This window comes from Notolabrus celidotus, chromosome 23, assembly GCF_009762535.1.
Source record: "Notolabrus celidotus isolate fNotCel1 chromosome 23, fNotCel1.pri, whole genome shotgun sequence".
Lineage (NCBI taxonomy): Eukaryota > Metazoa > Chordata > Actinopteri > Labriformes > Labridae > Notolabrus > Notolabrus celidotus.
Window position 1 is genome coordinate 13,076,723 of NC_048294.1, and position 26,790 is coordinate 13,103,512.

General features: G+C 40.3%; 1 protein-coding gene across 5 annotated transcripts in view; it reads left to right on the plus strand.

Moving 5' to 3' along the window:
* The window catches only part of LOC117807570 (RNA-binding protein with multiple splicing-like), a 49,358-nt gene extending 23,306 nt beyond the window's left edge, over window positions 1-26,052 (plus strand). The window contains exons 2-9 of one of the 5 annotated variants that reach the window (XR_004630002.1): window positions 724-801; window positions 1,885-1,923; window positions 5,057-5,119; window positions 8,501-8,651; window positions 10,792-10,919; window positions 14,056-14,125; window positions 23,182-23,303; window positions 23,859-26,052. Coding sequence is in view for 1 of the 5 variants with exons in the window: in XM_034676901.1 (XP_034532792.1) it covers window positions 724-801; window positions 1,885-1,923; window positions 5,057-5,119; window positions 8,501-8,651; window positions 10,792-10,919; window positions 14,056-14,118 (522 nt within the window). In the remaining 4 variants the exon portion in view is untranslated. Of the gene's footprint in view, window positions 1-723; window positions 802-1,884; window positions 1,924-5,056; window positions 5,120-8,500; window positions 8,652-10,791; window positions 10,920-14,055; window positions 14,126-23,181; window positions 23,304-23,858 lie in introns of those variants that run through there. The other 4 variants (XR_004630005.1, XR_004630004.1, XR_004630003.1 and 1 more) reach the window with 4 other exon arrangements.
* The last annotated feature ends 738 nt before the right edge of the window (window positions 26,053-26,790 follow it).

Consider the following 26,790-nt stretch of genomic DNA (forward strand, 5'->3'; position numbering starts at 1 on the left):
AATATCATCCAGCTCTTTTACCTCTTAGAGTTTAGATTGAGTAGAGAGGAACATTTGCAGTGAAAACATAGGTTTTAGATGTGATTTCAAAATAATTGAACATTGAGATTTTCCTTCTGAAAGTAAAGCTTCCATCTGAATAATTTCCTTCTGACAACCCCAAATTTTCCCTGCAGTACACCTGTCATTTTGTTGTCTATCAACAGCCATGATAACGATCACTTTTTTTGCCTGAAATACATTTGTAGTCTCTCTCGTGTTACTCCCGCTGTGGTTTTCACCTTCTCTGTCTCTGTGTGGACCTCGACAATTAAATTCTCTTTTAGTCTGTCTTTGCGAACGTATACATTGTAATTCCCAAGCAACGCCAGCTCAAGTTGCAAGTTGAAAAGTTCAAATGTAAAACAGAGGCCAGAGCTGTGAGGGAGGATTGCCATAAAACACAGCAGGCTGTAGATTACACAGGAGAACACAATGCGCTCACTGTAGAAAGGTGTGTGTGTGTGATAGGGTGTGCGGGTGTGTTTGCTGAGCTGAAACACATCACTATCAGGGTTTGAAAAGGCTATCTTTTAGTTTAAAGCCAACCCAGAGAACTATTTAACCCATGTTCAGTGTCCTTTTTCTCACAACGTCATCTGTTACTGTCATGTATGCAAAGTGGCTATTAATAACCGGTGGAGGTTAATGAAAAATACATGATCTCTTTCTTGTCTTCCTCAGGTCCGAACGCTATTTGTCAGCGGGCTTCCATTGGATATTAAGCCCCGGGAGCTCTATCTCCTGTTCAGACCATTTAAGGTATGTTTGTATGTTTTAAATGGATGGGCTGCAGCTATTCTTAGCAGCTTTTTTTTTCTTTCCAGCAGTCAATGGGACCTCCATTAATGGTGATGAAATAAACGGCAATGGAAACTCTCCCGCGAGGTTCAAGTGTCTGTGTTCCTAAAGCCGAGTTTCAATCACATCTTGATCCATGGGAAGCTTGTGCGTGCGTGTGTGTGTGTGTGTGTGTGTCATGGAAAAATGGCTTGTTGCCTGCAATACAAAAACAAAGCTATTTGCTTCACTTCAGAAACTTCACCTTGTCACAGGCACACAGAGTCCCAGAGTTTAGTTCAGGTGAATGCATGTAGGTAAATGCTGCAAGCCTTTTTGGACTTCTGCCCTTGAATAATGCACTTTAATGGGGTGGCAGCAGCACAGTTAAAGTGAATAATGGGACAATTGCTATGCATCCATCTCTACCTTGGATAATGCTCCTGGCATGTACTCTAAGTAGATGGTTTACAACATGAGCGCTAAGGCAGTAAATCTTAATTAATCAGGTAAGACACGACAACTGGTCCATATGGTCTTCTTAAGAGCACTTTCAAACGAGAAATAGCCTTGCTTGAACCTTTAAACTCTCATACAAATTGGTCTGTCAGTGCTTTCGTTGGTATTGGTGCTTACTGTCATTTATTTCAATAATTCATCCAAGTTCTAAAATTGTGTTTTTTCAACCGATTTGGCTAAAGAAACTCTCCAAAAAATATCGATCCAAAACTATTTTAACTGCAAAAACATGAAAAAATATCTAAGAAATATATCGAACGACGTCCATGTTTAATTGATGAGAAATGCTGTTTTTTATACGCATAATGCAAACTCATTTTGCAATAGAGAAACTAAAAAACTGTTTTCCAAAATCATTGGTGACCCTGTAAGACAGAAAAAACAAGTTGATTTTTAATTTCTCAGCATTGACCTTAAAATCAAACGTACTCCATTTCCGTCCCTGGAAAATCAAAAGTATGTTGTTCTCCACATCAAGTTAAATCCTTTGTTTTTTTTGCCAAAACAACATTTGACTGTTCTGACATTGTTTTTCTCTTTTCTCAGGGCTATGAAGGCTCCTTGATAAAACTCACCTCGAAACAGGTGAGCTACATGACACCCTGAACTCTGTTTCCTAACAAAGAAACTAATGAACTATGGCGTCAGTCAATCTTTCATAATGCTGTCACTGTTAAAATTTCTCACCTCTTTGCTCATCAACACCTTTAATTTCTTTGTCTCTCCTTTGTCCTCTTTCCTTCCCTCCTGTGGTTACCGGCTTGTTGACTGTGAAGGATTAGCACACTTTGTCAGGAAGTACCTGGAATCGGAAAATAAAAAAAACTTTATTGCGGGGAGGGGGGAATGGAGAGGAGGGAGAAAGATTTGCACCAACTTGCCTTTGGCAGTTGGATAGTGCGCTTGTAGTAGCAGACAGTCGACTCCGGTGGGATGTGCGGGGATGAGGAGGGAGACGGGAAAAGATTTTTTGAGGTGTCAAAGCGAAGCGTTTTGACAAGAACAGAACTGACGCTTGAGTTTAGCCCCGAGGGGCGTGGGACTGAAAATGAGCTCAGCTGGCAGGTGTCCACATCCAGACTTAAGCAATTTAGCTTCATGTCAGTGTACTTATTACCACATTACACTGTTTCCCATAAAGACATGACAAGCTCATTAGACGGGTTTAGGGCGATTTAAACTGAGAATAATACCTCTAAAACTAGGAACAAAGGAAGGATTTTTTTCTTCCGGTTGTGAAATCCTATTACTTATTTTGGGACTTTCCCATTTTGTGTTTCATTGCGGTTGCATGCTGTCAGAAACTTTTTAAAGGTAATTAGCAACTATGTACTTTTTTCAAATTTGCACCTTATTGTGTTTTGTCTGAACCCGCAGCTAATGAGTGTTTTACAGAGTAATTTGTCAACCCTCTTTCTTGAGAAGTTGATCCATTGTTAGGTCTTTAAATATGCTTGAAATGCCCTTAACAAGTCTCTTTTGCCCATAATGACATCATCAAACAACATCATGTAACAACTTTTTATGGATGCACAGTATTTACTCTTCTGAGCCAATACCAAATACTAAATACAACCTGCTCCTGATGGCTACAACCATTAAGCTTACCGACTTTTGTTTTTTACATTTTTGTATTTTGAAATATGTAATTTATGGACACCTGAGGGTAAGGAAGGCTGAGATTTAGTGGACAAATATGCATATATACAATAATATTTTGTACCTACCAGTTGTAACAGAAATCACTATCAATACACGAAAACAAAGAACACATCTGACCCTCTGTCAGTTTTTTCAGAGCACTCCTGTACATACAGTAATGTTCCTCCAGACACTGATCCGTCAAATCAAACATTACTGGACAAACCTCACTGGAAGTCCACATGTCTGTGGTAAAACTTATGTCACTGACGTTGTTGATCACACTGTGAATGTGTATTAAGGTCACATCATTCAAGGCAGGTTGGGTTTGAGTCTGAAAAGTAGCAGCGACTCAGGAAGTTGTTCCGAATATGCCATCAGCTGGTGAGATCCTTGGTCTTCTATCTCAGAAAGACTTCAGTCACTAAGTGCTGGGAAAAAAGTTTATCTTTTTTATCAAGTGGTATTCTATGGGATCTTTAAATGGATTGTACATCCCTAAAAACAGATTTATCTCCAAAAATATCTTGAAACTACTTTGATAGAAAACATAAAAACACACCACATTATATAAGCCATAAATGGAGAACTTATGCCATGCTTTTGCTGGTTTTGCTCTGACTCCTCACTACAATGCACAGGTGTACTTTGGAATGTGGCTGCAGGTGCAAAACTGCACGCTAAGCATATCCATGAAATGCAAAAGCCCCAAAATGTCACAGGTTTTCGTCCGGTGAAATTAAAATGGACAAATTTGACTCCTATGATTGTGGCGAAAGCAACGCCAGCCTACTTTAGCCTTCAGGAGTCCACATTTCTGCACATACAAAATGTGCTCGGTGCAGTTTTTCCTCTTTGTTTAATGAATAAATGACATGCTCAGCGGCTCTCTGTGCACTTTGCCCTCTCATTGCACTTCCTCACCTTGCCTCGTATTTTCATAATTGCAACCTTCCTAAGGTTAAAAGTCAGCTGATGCTTATATTCCTGTCTTGCTGAGTGCTGTAACATTCCTGCAGCCTGCCTTTGTTTGGAGCGACTCTCCACCACTAATGACAAATATGATGCAGATCAATCGATCTCCTGCTCCCTCGCAGGCCGAGCACACAGAGCCATCTCCATATATAGCAAGAGTCAGATCTCAGACCTTTTCTATTTATACTCCTGTTACACGTCCTCCTCCTCCTCCTCCTGACGTCTTCACTTCGTCCTTCTTTTCTTTTTTCTCAATGTTTCTTCTTTTCACTCCCTCCTCCTCCTCCTATTTCCCCTCTTGTACAAAATTCCCATAACCCTACACTGCTTCTCCAGATCACACGCAGCAGTGCGACCCCATGGGAGCAGCATGTTTGGAGATTTTCTCCTCACCCCCCACCCTCTCCTCCTAACATCCACACATAGACGCCTTTTTTTTTTACCCCCTAAAAAAATGTGTATTCTTTGTTCGTCGATGCAACAACAGTAAGATATCTAACAACCAAACCCTCATGCTTGATGTTTTTGTTTCTTTTCACCTTTACAATCTCGGGCACAGGCTTGAGAGTGATGTCACTGGGATATAAAACAAGCACCAGTGAAGAAGATGTAAAAATATTGCATTGTTTTCCACTGACAGGCCCATTCCATGAGGCCTCACTTCCCTTTATTTCTCCTCTTACCTTTAACCTCTACATTCTCTCTCTCTACACCCTCCCTTCTCCTAACAATTTGTCTTCTTTTTTTTCTTCCTCTATCTTTTCTCCCCCTCTCTGCCTCCCTCACATGCACTTTTCCCTCTCTCATATTGCCCGTATTTGGGCATAGGGGAGCAGAATGATGGACTCTCCTTGCGAGTGTCCAGCCTCCATTTCTCCCTCTCTCTTGCTCTCTTCCTCTCTCTGTCGCCACTGTTTTATAAACAGGTCAAAAAAGAGGGAGACAGCAAAAAAAGAGGGGGGTTGGAGATGATGGGGGGGCTCTTGAAAAAAAAAAAAAAAAAGAACAACATGTCTATGTCACCTAGACAGAAACGCCGACTCAGTTTTCTGCCTTAAACCATGTTTCTTTTTTCTTTTGTTCTGTCTCCTTGTCTCCCCAGCCGGTGGGGTTTGTCAGCTTTGACAGTCGATCAGAGGCGGAGGCTGCTAAGAATGCCTTGAACGTAAGTGTCATGCCCTCTTCGTGCTCCAGCTCTGCGCCTGTATATCTTGTGATGACTCGGAATCGCATCTCTGTCTGCCTTCTGTGCAAATGCATGTGTTATCCAGTGAATCCAGATCTTTTTTTTTTTTTACATCTCCTTTCACATGCAACACACAGGAAACAGTAGCAAAGTCAACATATAATATCTGCTCTACATACTGTACGTCTGAATGTATCTGTTTAAGTAAATAAGCCTTCTTCTTAAAGCTTCGGCTGCAAGGTCAGAAAGAAAATTAGCTCCTTCTTCACATATAAATAGAAGATATTGATCCAGGGTTTAATTTTAATCTCACTTATTTCAGAATGTAGCTCAGAAGAAAGCCTTGATGAGGGAGAATCAAATATGAAACAGAGCCCGTCCTCACAGGGTTTTGTTCAGCTCTCTTAAAACAAAGCATAGACAGCGTCGCTCTCACACAGCTTCAGTTTCCCATTGTTGTTCTAACCTGTCTGCACATACACAAATTCTTTTGAGTTTTGTGTTGATCTCTTTGTTGCAGAAAAAGATCAGCTTTATCATCCTCCTAAAGAGGAAGGGTGACAACTATAGCGGGGTCTGTCAACTTTTAGATGTTGAGAGATTGTTGCGCATCAAAGGCACACAAAGAGTTGAAGAAAGGATAAAAATTATCATCTGATTATGAGCCAACAATAGTCAGACTGTTTCCGTAGAATAACACAGTGGGGCTGAGAATCGAGCAGCTCTCTTGTTTTTTCGGGTAAAGCTACGTCCCGGGGGTCATATGGAGATTTTGCAAACATCTATCTGCATATTGAAATATGAGAAAGACGGAAAAAAACTAAAGGAAGGAGGGGATTTGTTTCCCGTCATGGTATTTCTGTGATATTTCCCCCAAACTGTGAGCTTCTAAAGGAGCTCCTTATTCTTGCAAAACACCATTACAACAATTATCACCCAAACAATACACGCAGAAGTGCAAAGGAAGTGCTAAGAAGCTAAAAAAAAAACATTTCAAGGGAGGGATTCAACACGGTTCAAACTGAGATGTGCTCAGGCCTCATTATATCCATGTACCTTATTATACCTCTGCAGCCTCCACTGGCAGAAGCTGTGAGTGCATTGAGCCAAGGCAATCCTAGTTAATTCCCTCCCCTTCATGAGAAGAGCCATCCCTCGCTTGTTTCAGCTCAGCTCAGCCCGAGCCTGCAGGGACGATCAGCGCAGCTTCTCGCTTCTTTTTTTTACTGCAGAACTTCACTCCTCACTGCCTTTTTTTCTCCCTTCACCATTGATCTGACCCTTCGTGTTTTCCTGCGCCTCTATTCTTTTTTTTTTTTTAACAGACAATCGAATGAGGTTAATTAGAGGGTGGTTATAGTTGCTGGTGGAATTCTTCCGGCCTTGTTGCTTCCACTGGAGGCAAACAAATAGATGCATTGTTTGAGGATGAAGGAGACCTTTGTTTATGTCACATTTTGTGTTTCTCCTCAGGCGAATGTAATCAAGATAGAAAAATGATTTGGTCTGGAGAACATGAAGAGGTTTTTTGACATAGATCTAACTGCAAGTGAAAATAACTGGTATGTCAGGGAGCTTTTAGCGTTGGCATCTCAGGAATTTCCCTGAATTTCTGGCTTACTTCAAGCTGTGAGACTTCCAGTATGCCACAGCCAATGGCAGATTTAATGTTTTATTAAGTTAGTGAGTCCACTGTGGAGAAAATGGCATCATGAGGTAGCCTCGGAATTTCTATCTTGGCTCACATCAGTTCCCCTCAACCCAAACAATGCTCCTCTCCAAAGTGAGAAATTTACAGCCCACTTATGACAAATAAAAAAGTCTTCTTACCGCCAAGTTCTCAGCAGTAAATTCACTCATACAATCCTGAAGCGAAGAGTACTCAGAGTGACTTTCCCAGATATTCGCTAGGTCCAGTTTGACGTAGAAGCCACACAAAACAAGGCTAAAAATGGAAATGGGAAAGTCATGCATGATAACGAACTCCTCAGTGGTCTGAATTGCTTCGTCACCACTTTAAAGCACATGAAAGGAAGGCTATCAGACCCTCTCATTTATCTACAACATCACCACTTCAGCGTTGAATAAAATCATTCTTTTTTTTCGGTCTGTTTGGGGCAATGTTGCTAAAGCAGAGTGTTACTGTTCTTGTCTTTGAGGTCATTAGAGTCGTCATGTGATGTACCCAAAACTGAGACAACAAAGGCACTTCCCAAGGTGCTGACTTCTCGTAACCTTCTATAGAACGTCTATAGAAATCTACGGACGTTTTATTTTAGGTAGAAATACAATTCAGAAAGTGGGAGTGTGTTAAATCTCAAATTGAATCAGCATTTGTCACAACTGAAGCGTGCTGAAATCATAAAACACTTCAATTAGAGATAGCCATGGTTAACTGATGCATTTATACCTGCATTATTTTCTGGATTTTTGCTAACATGAACCTTGACTGTAAGTGTCCAAAGATAGAACAGTTATGAGGAACTCATGTAAGCTCTATGGGCATTCAAGATAACCATCGCTCTCCCCAACAACCCTCTTTTGTCGATGATAATGCCTTTTACGGATGAGATTTAGGACTTGTTTTTTTTAGTTGTTCAGGGTCATTTATTCTCTGCCCAGGCAGAGGATGTGTATTCTTCTATAAAAGCACTTCAAGTCAAGTCTGTCTGGAGACAAAAGAGAAGCCAGCTACAAATCCCTGGAGGCAATCTTTACAAAAAAGTCCATCAATCTTTTAAATCCACTCAGCTTTCGATGAGTGACAACCGAAGACAGCACCATTTTTAGACACCTTTATCATTTAAAACAACAAAGAACTGTGAGTTTGCTTGTGACAACTTCAGCTTGGGTTCATGGGTATTAAAGAGCCATTTGCCATCCCTGAGAAAAACATGTTATTGTCGAAACTATGCTTGAATTATTGATACCCACATGATGAACCCATAATATTAAATTATCCAAGATACGACACTGAAAATATGTTGTTTAAGGCATTATCAAAAGAGTAACAATAGAAAATGTAAAGCTGAATGATCACACTTACTTCTGCAGAGATGCTATCAATGTCTTTAGAAAGTTACTAGATGTCTATCTGTGTATTGCAGTTTTAAAGTGAAGGTACAGACTTTGGTTCTTGACTGATGACACATTTGGTTCTTGATGACACATATTTACTACCAAAATTGAGTTTCCATCTCAGATCCAAACTGTCTCATGTATCACCATTCAACCTTTGCCAAAATAGTGGTAGTGATCCCCACATATTAAATTAGTACAAATGTAGTCCAACTGTTATCCACTCACAAGGCAAACTTTCAATTTAATTTTTGCTGACACACCTTAATGTTTTGTTCTCAGGGGGTTCGGTTTGATCCAGAGATCCCTCAGACCCTGCGGCTGGAGTTCGCCAAAGCCAACACCAAGATGGCCAAGAACAAACTGGTTGGCACCCCCAACCCCCCTCCGTCCCAGCAGAGCCCCGGGCCACAGTTCATCGGCAGAGACCCATGTAAGTACTCCGACCATTTATCTGTCTGTCCCTGAGTTTGTTTGTGTTGCTGCTTTCCTTGGCCATTAGTTTCTCTTTTATTAGATTGGCTGGACAGCTGTTTCCCTTTAGGATTTGTTGTTTTTAGTAGAGGACTGTTTCAGAAATGGAGATTGAATTGGCCGCCAATGGTTTTCATGTCCCATCCTGTGCAAACAGGTCATTGCATATCCGTTTTATCAATCTAGACCAAAAATAGATTCTCTCTAACTTTTCATGCAAAAGGTTGCTTTAAAATCAGATTCTGCAAACTTCAGTCGTGGGTTAACTTTAATAGAGCTATTTGGTATGACAGCTTCTCCTTCTAGATTAATAATTCACAAACATTGCATGCTCCCTGTTAGCTGTATATCTAATTATTTGGACTTACAGTCCTTCAGTTCAAGTACCAGCCGTGTACAGAATTTGCTAAAGTAGCTCTGTCCTTTTTCCCCATTCAATCAAATGTTTTTCTAAGGAGTTAAGGATTCAACAAGAATTACCCATTGATAGTTGAACATAGGCCAGCTGTGGTCATACATTCCTCCCAAATGATCAAACTGCTCTTATCTTGGAGAAAGGGTGTGTACTCCGTGCCCCAGTGGAAAACGGAGGGAAACGATTAATGAAACCATGACATAATCACCAGGAGAGACATAGCCGTCATTTCCTGATAAGATCAGCCATTTATCTGATCATGCCATGATAAACACTCAGCAGGAGACACAGGAAAAATGTTGCTTGAAATTTTACAGCTATGTGATGGTTCTCCATTGAGCTGCTGTCTTTTTTTTTTTCTGGAACTACGTTTTAAATCTTCGTTTACTCTGTACCACTCTGCACTTTCACCTATCTCTTCACTCATGCACTATGATCTTTTTCCACAGTCACTTTACACTTGACTCAGTAAGTAAATCATCATTTTTGAGATGGCTTCCTCTCATTTCAACTTCAATTAAGACAGCTTTACTGATTTCAGAGACGTATGATGAACTGTTGGCTAAGCCATGCCTGTTAGTTTTGGTTCTCACATGGCAAAGTAGTGGTGTGCGACAACAAATTGGGACAGACCTATCAAGTAGTTATAAAACATCTGTCTCAGATTTCAGAGACATTAAGACTTTTTATTCATAGCCAATAATTTTCAAGTTCGCCCACTAAAATTGCAATAGTCACAGCTGCAGTTAACTACCCAAACAAGCTAACCTCAGTTTCATGAGTAGCTGAAAATAGAAAGGTTATGCTTCTAGTTGGCTTTTCAATCATGACAAACAATCATGCACATTTTTTGTAACCTGGTTAAAACTATGAGCTATGCTAACAATTGATTCTTATTGGAAGCTTCAGACAAGATATAGTGTTAATACGGGGCTAGCTAGCTAAGGCAACAGTCAACACCAAGTTCTAGCTACATCTAGCTAAATCTTAGTAGTTTAACTCTGATGCAGTGTTGCCAACTCCTCGATAAGGAAATAAGTTATTGGCTGTCCTAAAAGTCGCTAGAAGTTGCTAAATGACTCCATCGCTTAATTTGCATAATCTGAATTGTAATAGATGCTGTCGGAGAGACATGTAACGTTGAGGGAGAGACAGAAAGAGAGTAAAAAACACCCTACATATGTTTATAATTACACTTAGGAGCCTACAACAAATGAAAGTAAAACATTACATTTTTCAACCACAACATTTTCAACCATAACATTTTCAAGATATTCATTGTATACAATCTACATTTACAATCTGAATAGACTAAAAAGAGACAGTAGGCCGGATCAGCCAGTGGTGTCTTCGTACATGCATAATACATTTGCAGTCTGGATGCTGAGGGATGAACGCCTCCTGCTCGGAATGCAGGAAGGAGGGACTCATAGCAGCATCCACTGCTGGTTGACTCAGCAGTGATTGGACAAATTGTTGTTTGGGGGAGGAGTTTAGCAAACAGTCGGTTTGGTTGAAATAATAAAAATGAGAGGAAGCTACTTCAGATCACAAATGACCACCTATCAGCACCACCACCTACACCACCACCATCACCACTTCCACCTCCACCCTGTCTCTTCAGCCACCCGCCCATCCACTGGCCACCTTCCTCACTCCACTCCTCCTCTTCTTCTTTCCACAGATGAGCTCACAGTGCCTGCTCTATATCCCAGCAGCCCAGACGTGTGGGCATCATACCCACTGTACCCGGCGGAGCTGTCGCCGGCCCTCCCACCCGCTTTCACCTACCCCTCCTCGCTCCACGCTCAGGTAACCTGCAAAACCCATCCCCCTCCCCCACTCCGTACCATCACCACCACCTCAACCTCGACCACTGCCCCTTTCTGTTTCTGTAGCCCCTCAAGCAGCTGCTGCTGTCAGGCCTGAAATCATTCTCTGCTTCATCCCACAGATTCACCTCAGAGCACACGAAATCTACCGACTAGCACCAATCTTTATTTCTTCTGTGGTGGTTTAAAGTCATGGGGTAGTTTGGATGTTAGATTTCTCCTTTTTTATTAGGAAAATCAGGTTGGATGTTTACAGGGAGTTTGATGTTATGCTTAATCCTTGGTTTAACCGTTAAGCTCAATTTAGTGATGATGGAATGATGATGGGAGCAGTTCTCACAAGTAGCAATCAAGTTTTTCCCATACTACATTTTTTTTTTTACTTTCACGAATAACTTTCACAAGTAAACAACCGTATCCATAGTCTTCTGCTGAAGCAGTTTATGAATCAAGAACTTGATGTAGGAAATATGTTTATTGACAGTGAAAGTAGCAACTTAAATATTTAATACACAGGGTGTAGTGAGTTTTGGCAAACATAAAATGCTCTCTCTCTCTTGAAGTGCTTCTTGATCCTATTAACTTCCAGGAATTGTACAGAACCAAATGAATCTTAAATGCTTCATCCATTAAGTATTTGCATGTAGGGCTAATGCTGATTGCAACCAACCACTTGCCTTATTACTCTGGGGAAAAGATTACAAAAAAAATTACAGACAAATCATCAAAAGTACCATAACTTTTCTGCATGAGCTTGCAAGAAAGAACTTAGTTGACTGAGACATGTTGCATATTTTATGGTTAAGAATTCAAGATTAAAAATGGAGAAATATGTCAAGGTCTGGCATACCAGATGACAGATTTCACACAGTAAAAAACTGTTTTATGTCACTTTATTTATCTCTAGGAGTGGCTTTTCTCTGTTGACAGCTTCAGTATTTGAGAAGTTTTTTTGCATCATCATTTGTCCATCAGCTACTTCACTAAAAAAACCCTCTTTTCCAACCAACAGTGATCCAGTTTATTGAGGTCTTCTAATCTGCACAGCTTCACTGTGGGTTCACAAGAGAGTTCATTATTGATCTCTTGAAATTCTTCTCATGGAGCCAGTATGCTGCAGCTAACCCTGATGAATTCTCAGTGTACGACATGCTGTTTCTGAATCAGTTTTTTTGAGTTTCTGTTTAGTTTTTTTTTTCGATGCTTTGCAGTATTTTAAGCTCAAATTGTCACACTTTCTTTAATGTCTTTTATCTCTGCTATAAAGAGCATATTTCCATACATAATGCAGATGCTGTGAAAGTATAAAGGCCCCTAGCAAAGAGACCAAAGCTGAAGCTCAGATGATGTCAGAATATGAAATGAAGTGGAATCTGCCTCGCTGGCATTTTTCCATATTTGTTGGATATGTGTGCACACACTGACACACACAAAGAGGATTGGGTTTTGGGATGTCAGTAGGGGCTTGTGGGTTGCATTAGCATCCTACAGCCTCTTCTGACCAACGGTAAAAAACTGATGTGAGACATACATGAAAAGATATACGGTGCATGCATGAAACAAAATGATGAATTCTAATTTAGGTCACCATGAGCTCAGCTTTCTGGCTCCATGTTAATCAGCAGATGTCATCATTTCCAGGGAAAGTACAGTCATGCTATTGGATTTCTAGTAAATGCTATCTTTTGGACTGTTTGCCAAGATATAGATTTTGGAAAAACAATAGTCCCTGTGTAGAGGAACCTCATATGATTTTCATTTAAATACAAAACCTATCTGTTCCACTTTTGTTGAGTATAACAAGCGTGACAATTGGATAAAGAGGACAATTTACTGTAAAGTTATCCAAACTCAACTCAAACAAAGAAAACATGTCATGCTGTTGTGCTTCCATGTTGAAGACAAGCTAATGTCAATCAATTAATTGCTAAATTGAGTTGCAAGTATCAGGGCAAATTCAATTTTTGGTTGTCTTGCCAAGAAATTGGTAGAAAGATTCTTGCTACACTTTGCCCTTAAGTAATGCTACCAGCAGTAGGGTTGCAAAATTCAAAGTTGGAAGCTTTCCATGGGAATTTATGGGAATAAACAGGAATTTACTAAATTGAAGGTTGGCTGTTAATAGGGAACTTAAATATAGTTGGGGAAATATATTTTAGCATAATCCTGACTAAAACAACCAGATTTCATGCAAGTACAGTTGAATATCTGTGCTATTCCTCAATCACATGCACATAGCACACTGCTTACTGCAGGGCTATTGAGACCATGCCCCCTACATGTGCTGTGCATTCCTCCATCACATGCACAGATGATTTCTATTTTGGATGGATGTCTGCTTATAACAAAACAAATATTTATGCTTGGATTGGATATGATATCTTTCCATTAAATTACCCTCAATTCCCAGTTAATTCCAATAATTCCCATGGAAAGTTTCAAATTTGGAATATTTCCAAAATTCCCCAGCTTAACTTCCCATGGAAATTTTCTGGAAATTTTCCATCCCTTTGCAAACCTAACCAGCAGTCGCAATTGGCTTAGCTTAGCATAAAGCCTGGGAACAGAGTTTATGCTGGCCTTACCGCTAATTAAGAACAAGAAAGTTCCCAAAGTTTGGGTGCCAAGAACTTGTAGGTACAGGTACTAATATCATATTATTTATAATATCGTACCAAAGTTAAAAAATGTTTATATTTTGACAACCGTATGTTTTTGACAAGAATTGAATTTTTGAAAGCAGGTTGTTTTCTCAACTACATCAAAATGTCCACCAATTTATGTAGAATATGGCAAAATATTGCAATACCTATTGCATTGTGAGCCACATGTCATGATATGTATCGTATCATGATGTCCTTGCTAATACTGCCCCCTTCTTTGGACAGAGATTAACTAGAGGTTTTGCTTTTATCAAACTCTAAGCACAAAAACAAATGGGATTTTTTTTTAATTGCTTTTTAGAAACTCCCTCTTCCTGGATCAACAGTACTTTTAGTCCAGCATAAATGAACTCAAAAAGTTGTGTACCACACCAATAAGTGGGGATTGTTTATGGTCATATACATTTCTGCATGCATACGTGTGTTAATGTTCATGTATTTCTGCATGTTTAGATTCGCTGGCTCCCACCTGCAGATGGAACTCCTCAGGGATGGAAGTCCAGGCAGTTCTGCTGAAGTATGTGTGAGTAACAGCACACACATCATACACACACAGCCCCCTGCCCTGCACTGTCAAAGAAGTGTACATTGTGCAGTGCTATAAAAATAGTACAGTAAATGTTATGACAGTTTATATAAAGAAGCACAGTGATCTTTTTACACATACTGTATGTCAGGAATACCACAGGTTGTCACGCCAGATGGCTCGTGCGTCACTCTCTTCTTGCCCTCAAACCTTCACATGAAAAACAACCACGAGCTTTCTGCCAACTAACCAACTAATTAGTAACACTTCTGCTAGTTGACTTCAAATGTAGAGGTGTAACAGCAAACAAAAATAATTACCCTACCAGAAGCAAATGTTGGAGTGTAAAGCCTAGTGGGTCAGTGAAACCACAGCCACGCCTTAGACATCATCACAAGAGATGAAAGATGCGATTTTTAAGGGGGAACTCCATTACTTTCCCCTCTCAGGTCACAGTGTACAGAGGGTTGACTTCTCCTATTGATGTGATGCTTGATCTCATGCATCAAAGGCAGTGAGTCAAACAGAATATACAACGAGCTCCGACGCCAACATTTTAATAAAACGGACAGGGTTGATCTCAGCAAATACAAGTAAAATGCTAATACATGCTGCTTCGGTAGATAATGTTATTAAAGCAAGGGGTAAAAGTCACTCAGTGGATTCATTCCAGTTCTGTGGCTGTAGTGCTTTGTGATATACCCAATATTCATTATGGTTACTTTCTAACTACAAGTTACAGATATGAGTTTTTTCATTTCAGTGCTGTTACTTTGTACTTAGATTATTCATAGTTTAACTCAAACCTGATTTACTGACACATAATTACACATACTTAGCGTACTTTAATCTTAGAGAGTGTGATATAGGTGTTTACGCAAACACAGGCACCAGATATTGGTCTCCTAGCTCTGTTTTAGTCCTTGCTTACTCATGACAGACATAGACAGGTACTTAGCTTGTTGCCAACTAAACAAAGAGCAACTTTAGCATTCACGTTGGACTCCTCTCAGCGCTGTTGTAATATTAGCTAGCATTTGAAATACATTTCTAGAGAGTTAACTAGCTAGTGACAAGTAGCAACAGAAGCCTTCATTATTGGAGATGAGAATTCACTCATTCTTAAAGGTGACATATTACGCTCTTTTTCATCAAAATATATTGGTCTAAGAGGTCCCCAAAACATGTCTTTAAAGTTTATTGCTCAAAAAAAAAACCTTGAAATCAGATTTTGGTCTGCCTGTAAACCCCTCTTTTTCAGCCCTGCTCAGAACAGGCTGTTTTCTGTGTCTGTGCCTTTAAATGAGAATGATCTCTCTGACCACGCCCCCTCAGGAAGTGGATGTGGCCTCGGCTGTCCAGCACGTTGATCTAATGTTTACATGTTGGCTGAATATACACGGCTGCTCACAGACCCACGTTACTTCAACCCTCTGAATTTGATCCAGAATCTGATCCTGACGGAGAGGCGCCTGTAGCAGGACCTTTCTGAAGGATTGGTCACAGATTTAGTGTTTCTTGTCGTTTTATTTGTCAGTATGTCGACGTGTGTCTTGGTACCAGACTACGAACATTTAGCTATGTGGCTATGCTAACTAGCGGTAGCACTTTTCCATGAAAAACAAAAATCATCCACTAGATCTTCAAATCTGCAGACGTGGGGAGTAAAACCGACCTTTGTGTTTATTAAGACAGCCTACAACTAGCATGCCTCCCTCCTAAGCTCCTTGTTAGCACACATGTGTGCAGGTAATGAAAAACAGAGGAGTTGAGTTGTGTTTTATACAGTCTATGGGCTGAACAAGCTCTGAGATCTGACTTCCATTACAGACCGGATGGCGTTGTGACGTATGAAAAACACTGAAAACTTAAACGGCTCGTTTCAGCACACATTTACAGAAAGGTGTAGAAATCAGAACAGGGGCCGAATGGATTTTTTTCATTTTTGAGGGGTTTGTAGACATGCCAGGGACACATATTTCAGGTAGAGAACCACTAAAAAGTCGATTTTGCATAATATGTCACCTTTAAAGATGCGGTTGGTAATCAGATTTAGATACACTTTTTGTTATACTGGTTAAAATTATCTTTATGCCCCGATGGCATCAATACATAATGTGTTCTTAAAAAAAGAGTGAAAAAAAGCTGCTATCTACAGCCGGAGTAAACCTTGGAAAACACCAACGAATCCCTGCCATCAGGAGCCAAATTATGAAACCAATCAAATCCCGTCCTGCCGTTCTGTCTGCCTCCTGCGCGTACATTTAATGTCTGTTTGTGTTTTTTAACTTTCACTATGATAATGTTTTGGTGTTTTCTTACCGCTGAGTGAGACATGAGTTGACGTAGTGCAAAACACAAACAAAGAAAATGTAAGATTAGCATTCATATAAAGTCACTTTTAGGTCATCCTTTAGTTCATCCCTCTAACTGGTAAAATAACTAGACAGTTAGCTAGTGACTAACTCACCAAGGAGCCAAATTACCTTTTTTTTGAAGGTTCAATATTAATCCTTCCTTCAGCCTTTTTTTTTGTTTAAGCTAGCTCTTAAAATAAACATCTAGAAGGTTCATAAGCCAGTTGCTAACTTAAAAAAGAGCAACATTTATATGCAGTTGTCCTTTGTTGCAGTCTCAGATGTCTAGATAGATAGCTTGCTAGTTGCTAACTTAACCACAAGCCAAATATCCATTTAGGTCTAATATGTACTCTTCCTGCAGCCCAGTTTTAGCCTTGGCTACTTCTTCAAAGAAACATCTTGATAGTTATTTAGCTAGTTGCTAACTCAGCGAAGAGCAGCATTCACATTCATATTTCCTTTAGCTCTGTTTCAGTTTTAGCTAGCCCTTGAAAGAGATTGATAGTTAGCCTTAGCAAGTAGCATAGTTAAATGCATCGGCTGTTAGGTGCTGGCCAGGTATTGTGCTATTGGATTCATCCATTTGCTGAAAAAACTACATGCTGTGTCTGGAAACAATTCTAATCAAGGCAGTAAGAATGAACAAGGCAGTAAAGCTGTATCCAGAAATCAAAACGTATGAGGTGAGAGATGTTTTAGTACTATGTAGAGCCTAGGGAGAGCACATAATGTGGTGATAACTCTCAGTATCATACTACAAGTGTCCCCTTTCATGATGTTAAATATAGATCAGTACAGGAGTAAGTAATAACTTACAAATACTATTGAACCAGATTGATAATGATAAACTGATAGACTTTTTTTTACACTTACTGTGCCAAATCACCTTTTACATGGAAATGGTTATTCATTAACAAAACACAAGCTCAAGAGTTTTAGTGGATGATTAGAGAGAACTTATTGGTTCCACATATCAGCCTTTATTGTGCACGTTTGTGTGTAGGAGTATTTTACGAGGCACACACTCTCTTCCTCATAAAAAAACATTGAATATTGTTCTATAATAATGTTGGTACTGTGCTGCAGATATTAGGGAATATTTGTCATTTTGTCAAATCCTGGCAGTATGAAACACAGTTTTTAATTTTAAAACGCTGCCTGCATTTCCATGTTGTTACAAAGCACACAGTGGAGAATTATAAAGAAGACTAGGCAGAAAGAGAATGAGAGGATGTGATTCTTCAAAAGGTCGTAAATGTGGAATATCTACCATGAACATCTGAGGTACCTGGATTATGCCGGGAGGGCAGTTTTTATGAATCTTTATTAAAAAATGATTAGCATGGGGCTTTATTTTAAATAAATTGCAGATGAATTAGTTTAAGTGCAGACAGTACAGGAACTAGCTTCTAATAAGTCCTTTGATAAATTCATGAGTTGCCTATAACCAAGCATGAGCTTCACAGCACATGTGCTTCGCCTATGGTTAAGACAAACTAAACACTGTTGTGCTTGCAGAAAAACAAAACCACAAAGCACAACAAATCCTCTGCTACTCCTTATATCTGTGTTGGCAGACTGTGTCTGGGTGCGTGTGTGTATGTGAGTGCGTGTGTGTGTGTGTTTGCACTCGGCGCCAGTCACTCTGTCACCAGTACCCTCCCTCCAATGTCTCAGGACAGGAAGAAACATGTCCTCCCGACCCCTTGGGGAGCCGGTGGGGAGCGGGTGGGTGGTGATGTTACTATGGAGGAGGCTAACATTCATCAAGCTGTTGATTGGTGCTAGTTCTGCACTTGTCCCTTTGTAACCCTGCATCCTGATTCGGAGAGAGTAAAAACATGCAGCATGAGAAAAAAAGAAAAAGTTGGAGTAATTTGGGGGATTTCATCTCTGCTGGGTAAAGGAGAAAGGGATTAGAGAAGGGAGGGGCTTGGAGGAAATAATTATTTCTCTATCAGACCAGGAGGAAGTCATTTAAAGGGTCAGGCTGCCCCAGTGGATATTAGCCCCTCGATGGAACAACACCCCCACATCCGGTTTACAGAAGGGGGTGAAGCACAGCCGAGTCAGAACACTGTGAGAACAGCAGGCCACTGCAGCAGATTTACACATACAGGCCTACCATAAAAAGATGCAGCACATGCTCAGTAATAAAGCCTGACTCATGCTACAATTTTTTAAGTGTCTGTGCCTACTGCCCAGCATGTTTTGCAAAAAGAGATGTGTCACAGTCAAAGCTTTGAGAGCTTTAACTTAAATAAGTTAGCAGCTGTCCTTGATGCTGGGAACAGCATCTGGGAACACCTCAAACGTCACTGTGGTCAGTTTCTTTAGAGGCACTTCCTCTTTAAGCCTCTGGTAAAAACTGCTCACCATGACATATGTGGATGATGCAGACGACATGGCTCTGTCTTCTGTTCTTGTTGTACATTTGAGATGTCTTTTATTAAATTTGAGCCTCACAAGCTAGCACAAGTCATATTTTCATAGTTTTGTGGTGAAGGAAGAGGGAGGGAGGGAGGATTAGATGGAGCACTAAATTTGTATTATTTCCAATATAATTCAACCTCGTTATTAAATGGAAATGACTATCTTACTTTTCAAAACATCTGACTTGTGACAGGATTCAAAACCAAACAAATCCTGTTTTTTCTTCCTTGCAGTAAACTGTCAGAGTAGAGTTTAGCCTCGCTGCTCGGTTCGTCCCTGACATTTCACAGCTGTAGCAGACCTTGTGTTCTTTCGGCCCTGCTTGTTTGTTCAGTGGATACAGTTTGAAGTTGGAAACCCAGTTACTTAATGTCTTGATGGAGGCTGAGAGGAGGGTGTTACTTATTTGTGCAACAGAGCTTGTGAAACACTTTGAAGCAATTTTAGCTGCAAGACTGCAAGAATAAACATGATCTGAGGTTACACTACTGAGAGGCTGTCTGCATTGCACTGGTATTGTACAATTTGTCTGCCTGTGACGGGATGGTGTGCAATCAAAAAAGAAAAAAAAAAAAAAAGGTGCCATTTTTAGAATTGTTTCATACAGCAGTGCCACTTCATGCAAGTTGAAACAGGTAGCTTACACAGTTTTGACTCCTTAAAAACACATTTTTGTTTTTGTAGTCCCCCTAAAGGCTTTGGCTGTTTTTTTATCTGAATGTTCGTGAAGGTGAATTATATTTGACATTCATGCTCGGGCACAGAGCTCCATCCAAAGACAACCTAATAGTGGACATTAATGCCTAGTGAACTGGACGGAAAGGTAATCCGGATTTTCCATCTGACAAGACATGGCGGGGGACTGCAGTGTGTGTGTCATGCATGGTTGTGTGTGAGAGACGCATATATGTGTGTGTGTGTGTGTGTGTATGGGTGGGTGTGTGTGTGTGTTTGTGTCTGGCTGCCTGCCCTGAGGAGCTTTTTTGGCCAATAGCCCGACAAAACCAATGGTTCCTGTGCAACGTTGGACTCACTCCCACAGGAGAGCTGAGGGCCAGCTGGGGCCCCGTCTAATAAGGAAGTGGTACTTTTTTCCTTCACCCCCTACTGACACATACATACACACACACCACACTTACACACATACAGTATGGCTGCCTCTTCCCTGCACTGGGTCTCAGGAGCTGGATACATGTCAGCAGCTGTGTTCATCACCACCCAGCTCCAGCAGCTCTGGCTGGTATGTGAGAAACACAGCCGGGGCCTAAAGGCTTTTCTCCAGATTAAAGGGGCTACAGACAGGCTGCTTTTTCCTGGCTTGGTTGCACAGGTAGAAATCTTTAAGGGCTATACAGGTTTGCTTGCAGGTTAAAGCTCTGGATTTACAAAATGAGAATATTTAACATAGTGAACATTGTTGTACACCGGGTATACAGTTTTACATTCTTCATGTATTACTCCTTCAGTTGGAGAGGGTGATTGTTTAACATTATCTTCCTTTTGACATGAAAAGCATTCAGAGGACAGATTACACCACTTAGGTTTGTTTCATGTATCATGAAAAATGAGTCTGTGTCTTTCCACAGCGTTGGATTTGTTGCCTGGCAGTTTAAGTGCAGCTTGATTTAATTTGGAGCTGCCACTGTATCTGTACATATAACCTCCATGGGTAAAACAAAATGGAACATGTCACTGTTAATACTACATTTCTGAAATTCATACTAACATCTGAGCTCATAAAATTATGATATTAAAAACTGAGTTATGTAAAAATGTAGTTAGCGTCAGAAGACAACTATACACTTGGAGCAGGTCAAAATATCAATATTGCAATATACTGTTGTGCAGACTGTTTCTACATCATGCTAATCACATTCAACCGGCACCTGACCTCTAAGGGTCATTTTGTACATTTAGTTAATGAACTATTATGATGTATTGTGTGATGATTGTCTTGCATCTTATCAATTATCATTAATTTCTATATCGTGTGCAATGAATCAGGTGCTGTATCATATTGTATTACATCGTAACCTGTATCATATCGTACCGTACCATATCATACTGTATCGTAGCACATGGTACCACACGTACAGTATCGTAACACATCATATTGTATAGTAACGTATCGTATTGTATTGTTTTGTATCACATCGTAACGTAAAATGACATAACGTGGCGTGACTTGATCATATCTCATACCATATCGTAACGTAGCATATCATACCACACCGTATCGCACCACACCGTAGCATACTGTTTCTTATCCTATCATACTGCGCTTTTCTGAATTGTCTCGTATCGTATGATATCGTATTGCAACATAACGTATTGTAACTTATTGTTCCATTCCTTATAGTATCGTACTGTACTGTACCATTTCGTATCGTATCATGCTGTATAGTAACGTATCGTATTGTGTTGTATCACATCGTAATGTTAAGTGAAGTGACGTGAGGTGACGTAACGTGATGTAACAGGATGTAGCGTAACACAACGTGACGTAACACGACGTGACGTAACACGACGTGACGTAACACAACGTAAGCTAACACAACATAAGCTAACAAATCATATCTCATACCATAATGTAACGTAGCGCATCACACCGCACCGTAGCATACTGTTTCTTATCGTATCATACCGCACTGTTCGGTATTGTCTCGTAACTTACGATATCATATTGCAACATTACGTATTGTAACTAATTGTTCCATTCCTTATAGTATCGTACTATACCGTACCATTTCGTATCGTATCGTCCTGTATAGTATCGTATCATACTGTATAGTATCATATCATGTTGTGTGATGTCATATCATGCCTTGTTGTATAATATTACATTATATTATACTGTCTAGTATCACATTGTATCATATTAATGTCTTGTTGTATCATGTTGTAAATTCCTGTTGTATTGTATCTTATAGTATCATGAGTTACTGTGCCATTCCCACCCTCAATATAGCATTCAAATTGTACTATTGCTGAACACCAAAGGAATGCTGTAGTTGTTGATATAATTAGTTTTAAACCATACAGCCTACATTAGTAAAGGCCTGAAACTGTAAGTTTCTTCAGTTTTCTTACCTTTTACCTTTTTTAATTAATTAATGCTTTCAAGTATAACAACTGTCATTTTACAAACAAAACAACAAACTGAACCGCCTATCGAACAGAGTGTTTCACCAGTCTTATTAATGGAAAGTGAGAATTCTTTGATTGGTAGCAAAATGACATCCAGCTCTCTTAAGCCTGGTTACATAGTGTTGAAAATGAAACGGTTGAGGCTCGAGCAAAGCACCGTCAAATTCTGAGTTTAAATTTGAACAAGACTTCTCTCTCTTTATTTGCAGCATGAGATCAGTGATCGATGATAACACACACACAGGAACATTTTCTGCATGGAGATAAAGCCAGGAAACAGTGCACACATTCATGAGAAAGCCAGTCAGCTCCCACATTCTCAAACACCACTTGTTTACCTATCTCACATCATGCGCCCAGCCCGGGTTATTGGCTGTAACACATTAAGCCTGCAGATCACTAAACCTTTTCCTAATCCGCACAGACATGTTCAATGATCAACCCAGTCTTTAACCTTGGTGTCTCAGCCAGAACAAATAGGGAGGTCTGGAAGTATGCGTCGCATCAGCTTAGCCAAGCGGCTGAGTATCGCATCGATTCCCTCACCCCTGATTGGACGCGCAACAGGGCATTAGCTAGGCCAGCCGTGCCCCTTTGAAATAAAAAGGAAAATACTGCTTTCTGAACCCGCCTCCCCTCTTTGCCTGTAACAGTCTGTCACTCTCTTCCTCTCTCTTAAGGTCATGTTTGGTTTTCTAATTGTTTATTGTTCCAAAGAGTTTCTTTACCCCCCTTCTACCCCTCTGAACCCGAGTTAACAGGGCCTCTAAGAGATGTCTATTTTTGGTGATACATCTGGGTTTGGGTGAGGGGGTCATAGGATTGACCTTTCCCTTCAGTCAGCTGCTGTTGCTGATGGGGGGATGATGGAGCTGAAGTTAGGATGGATCGTGGGAGATATGGCTGTAAGGGAAGTATTTAAGTCTACTCTGGGCTGACATCTTGCGTGCCACAGCTAGGGTAGAGCTTGACAGATTTGGAGAAAAGGTGGCAAAAAGGATTTTCTTGAAGGTGTAGCCAGCTGATTTGCCATGAACAAAATGCTCTCCACCAGCAGCCTGAACGCTCCTGCTCCTTCTTCTCTCTGAATCCACATCTCCTTTGTGTCCACAGGTTCCTGATGTGTGATGGTGGCCGTGGCCGGCTGTGACGGGTGTTTGCTGATTGCCTCTCATGTCCAATTAGGAAACCAGGAGGACGGAGCTGACTCCAGATCTCGGAGCAGCGTACCGTCGGTGAGTTTTTTTTACAACTTGGGATTTCACAACCATTGATCCCAACAGGCGAGGACAAAAGGTGTAAATCTCACCTCACTACCAGAGAAGCTCCCCTCTCCCTTCTGGCGAAATAACTGGTATTAAAGTGTAGATTTGTGGAAAAAGCTGTGAAAGCCGAGGGTCTGTCTCATTTCTCGAGCCTGTATCTCACTGCTGGAATGACTGAGCCGCACTGAGCCATATTGTCAGCTCTCGCTTGTGTGTGTGTTTCAGCTTTTGCTCAACAGAAAGTGTTTTGAAAACAAACCCGGTACAAGATATTTGTGGGATAAAAGAGTGTGTGGTCCTGGCATCACTGCGACAAATTGAGTACAAAACAAGAGACATGTTTTGCATGTACCTGTGTGTGCAAGGTTCTACCTCTTGTGATCCTTGTGGTTGTGTGACTGCATTCAAGTCGGGCAAAAGTTCCACACGCTCCCCTGTGTTTTCATTAGTGTACAAGGTTTGTGTGCTGTGACCATGGCAACCTCACCCCCCCACCTTTTTTTTTTTCTTCCCTCTCTCTCTCAGGCAGCAGCAGCCTCATGGGCCTCAGGACATACTAGACCTCAGCCTCCATCACACATCGAGCACCCCCCCACCCTCCCCGCAAAAAAGCCCCTCCAACTCTTTTTTATACTGTTACATACTCGAGATGTACCGGCAGCGCTTTGGCCACGCCTCCTCTGACACTTAAAAAGGTACCACAACAAAGGCGCAGGCACCCCTTTGTGACTGCATCCCCCTGGTTAGCAGGCCTCTTGCTGTGCATCGTGTATATGCAAGTGTAACGACAATATATGCAGGAACTTTGTGAGGCCAGACTTCCGGAGGTGTCACCAAAGCGCTGCCGGGTAATGTTATTATATGACTACAATTATTACTATTCTGTATATCATTCATATTAATGTTATTATGATTATTAAATACATGTTGAAGCATGACTTTGCAAAAAAAGGCGAAAAAAAACAATGCTGTACATTTTTAGATATTTTAAAGAAATACAAAAAAGTATTTTTGTAATCAAGACAATGTTTGAAATGTTTGATTGGTTCATGTCGTGTGAGAAACTTTCATACGTGTTTATTCTTGTTGTCCTTTTTATTTGTGCCATGTTAGATGCTAAGTCGTCCTGCTAAACCAAAGCAGCCCTGATGGTTTGCTCTTGTCTTTTCTGCACACTGTGTCTTTGTGTGGTGTCTCTACCTGAAGAAGCCAAGATATAAGTCCTTTAGGATGTGCAGCCGGATCCAAATCCTACTTTTTTTGCAGTTTGCAGGTAATGAAATGTGTAAAGAAAAGAAAAGAAATAGGTATTGACAAGAAGAAGCCATCGCCGGTGAAGGCAGAGTGACCCCGAAGACTGCAAAACACGGCAAACTGAGCCCTGCTATAAAAAGAAATGTGCTTCTTCATTGTTCAGCGGGAGGACAGCAGCACAGTATAGAGAAACAAAAGACCAAAGGCGTTTTATTTTTTACACTGGAGAGCTATCTAGGCTAGTGGAATTATTCCGTTTCTGACTGCTTTGTACTCCTCAATCTGATTTCTTCTGAAGTATGACATTATTTTTGCTGCATGTCTCTTTTGGTGTCACTCCAAAGAGCCACTCTGCATCTGAAAGGATAGTCACTTAAAGCAATTTGTCCCTTTCTTCTATTTTTAGGGAGCCAACCTGCTTCGTCTTCTTTTTTTTTTCTTTCTTTTTTTTTTTTGGAGAAATTTTCAATTTGCATAACAATGATTAGAGTGTTAAAAAAAAATCGTCTTTTGTAATCTTGCCTCCTCTGGGCCTGCAATAACGTCTTTGCTGTTTGACATATCATGGAGTGATCATATTCCTGTGACATTTTGACGCCAAATTTCTCATTCATGTCACATTCTTACAAAAACAAACACTGATTCTTGTACTTTTCTGATGAGGCTAAGTCACATTCGGCAGTGATGTGACAATCAAAAACTGAAAAACAATCTTTCCTGTAATCTTTTGCCCGGGTGTGTACAATCATATTGGAGTGGTTGAAGAATATAGTCAGTGTTTGTAATGAATAATAATAATATGCACATACTTTCAACTAATTCTCTGAAGCAGTTTTTGCTTTTAAAGACATTTTTTAAAGCCAAGTGTGGCACCAAATTTATTAGAACAAGTATTTATAAGGTGTGTGCGTGCGTGTGTTTTTATGGGTTTTTAAAGTTAATAGAAGATGCCCATTATATAATTCATTGTAAGTATTAATGTAAGTTTAATTGTATATTCATTTGGTAATTTTCTAGAGCTCCTCTGTGTGTTTGTATCTGATATATAAATGCTGTTTTACCTACATAACTCACTGTGAAATCCAGAGAAAAACATTGCTCTTGGAACGAATGGATCTCTGTGTGTGTTGCCAGCAGTACGGTACAGAAGTTTCTGGAAATTAATCTGATGATCCCTCCCTTTTGTGGATGAGAAATTTTCCTTTCTCGTTTCAGTATACCATGTGCGTACCTGTGTGTTCTGTGCATGTTCACAGCATGTGTGTTCTTTTCTTTTTTCTTAATGCATAGTACTGTTGATATTTATGTACTTCAACCCCTGTGAGGAGAAACTGTATTTCAGTGAATTGCAGAGGTTTGTTTGTTTGAAACCAAAAAAAAGAGGTGATCAAAATGAGAAGTTTTTATGAAAATGTTAAATGAAGACATTTCAGGCCATCTGCCATTAAAGATTGACATCATCCTTGCTGCTGTCATGGTCACTTCTTTCTGAATATTGTTGTTATTGTGCATCATGGAGCGTGCTCTAGAGCAGGGGTTCCCAAAGTGAGGGTCAGGACCCCCTGGGGGGTCACGAGACACAAATGGGGGGTCGTGAGATGTCTTCCAGAATGTTTCTTTTTTATTATCTAAAAACAGTACATTTTATCCATTATAGTTAAAAAAAAATATCAACAAAAATAGTGGCAAAAACCTTGAAAATATAAAATGTAATGAGTTTTCTGCCTTTCTTTTTGCCAGATGACTCCTAAGTTTAGGTTAGTGAACCGTTAATTATCAAAAGCATCAGTACCAGCACAGGAAACACAGCCACATGCTCATATAGGTGGGTTAATTTTCTGCAGACCAGATAAATGAAGCCAAATTAAATCACTTTGAGGGACAGTGGGGGGTCGCAAGGCTTTTGTACCAATATTTTAGGGGTCACGGGCTGAAAAGTTTGGTAACCCCTGCTCTAGAGGACTAGTTTAAGGACAGAGACAGGTGTGCTAGGGTCAGAAAAGGAGTATATTATTCTTTTTTTTTTTTACACATATGTTAAGTCACTGAAAAAACAAGCAGTTTTCAAATCCCAAGAATGAGCACAGGCCATCCTATTTTCACAAACATTCTGCTACAGTAGCCCAAACTGGACAAATAAATCACAGGGTCTTCAGGCCTCCGTAAGGATAGCGGATTTGTTGGAACTGGTTGCCAACTAGGC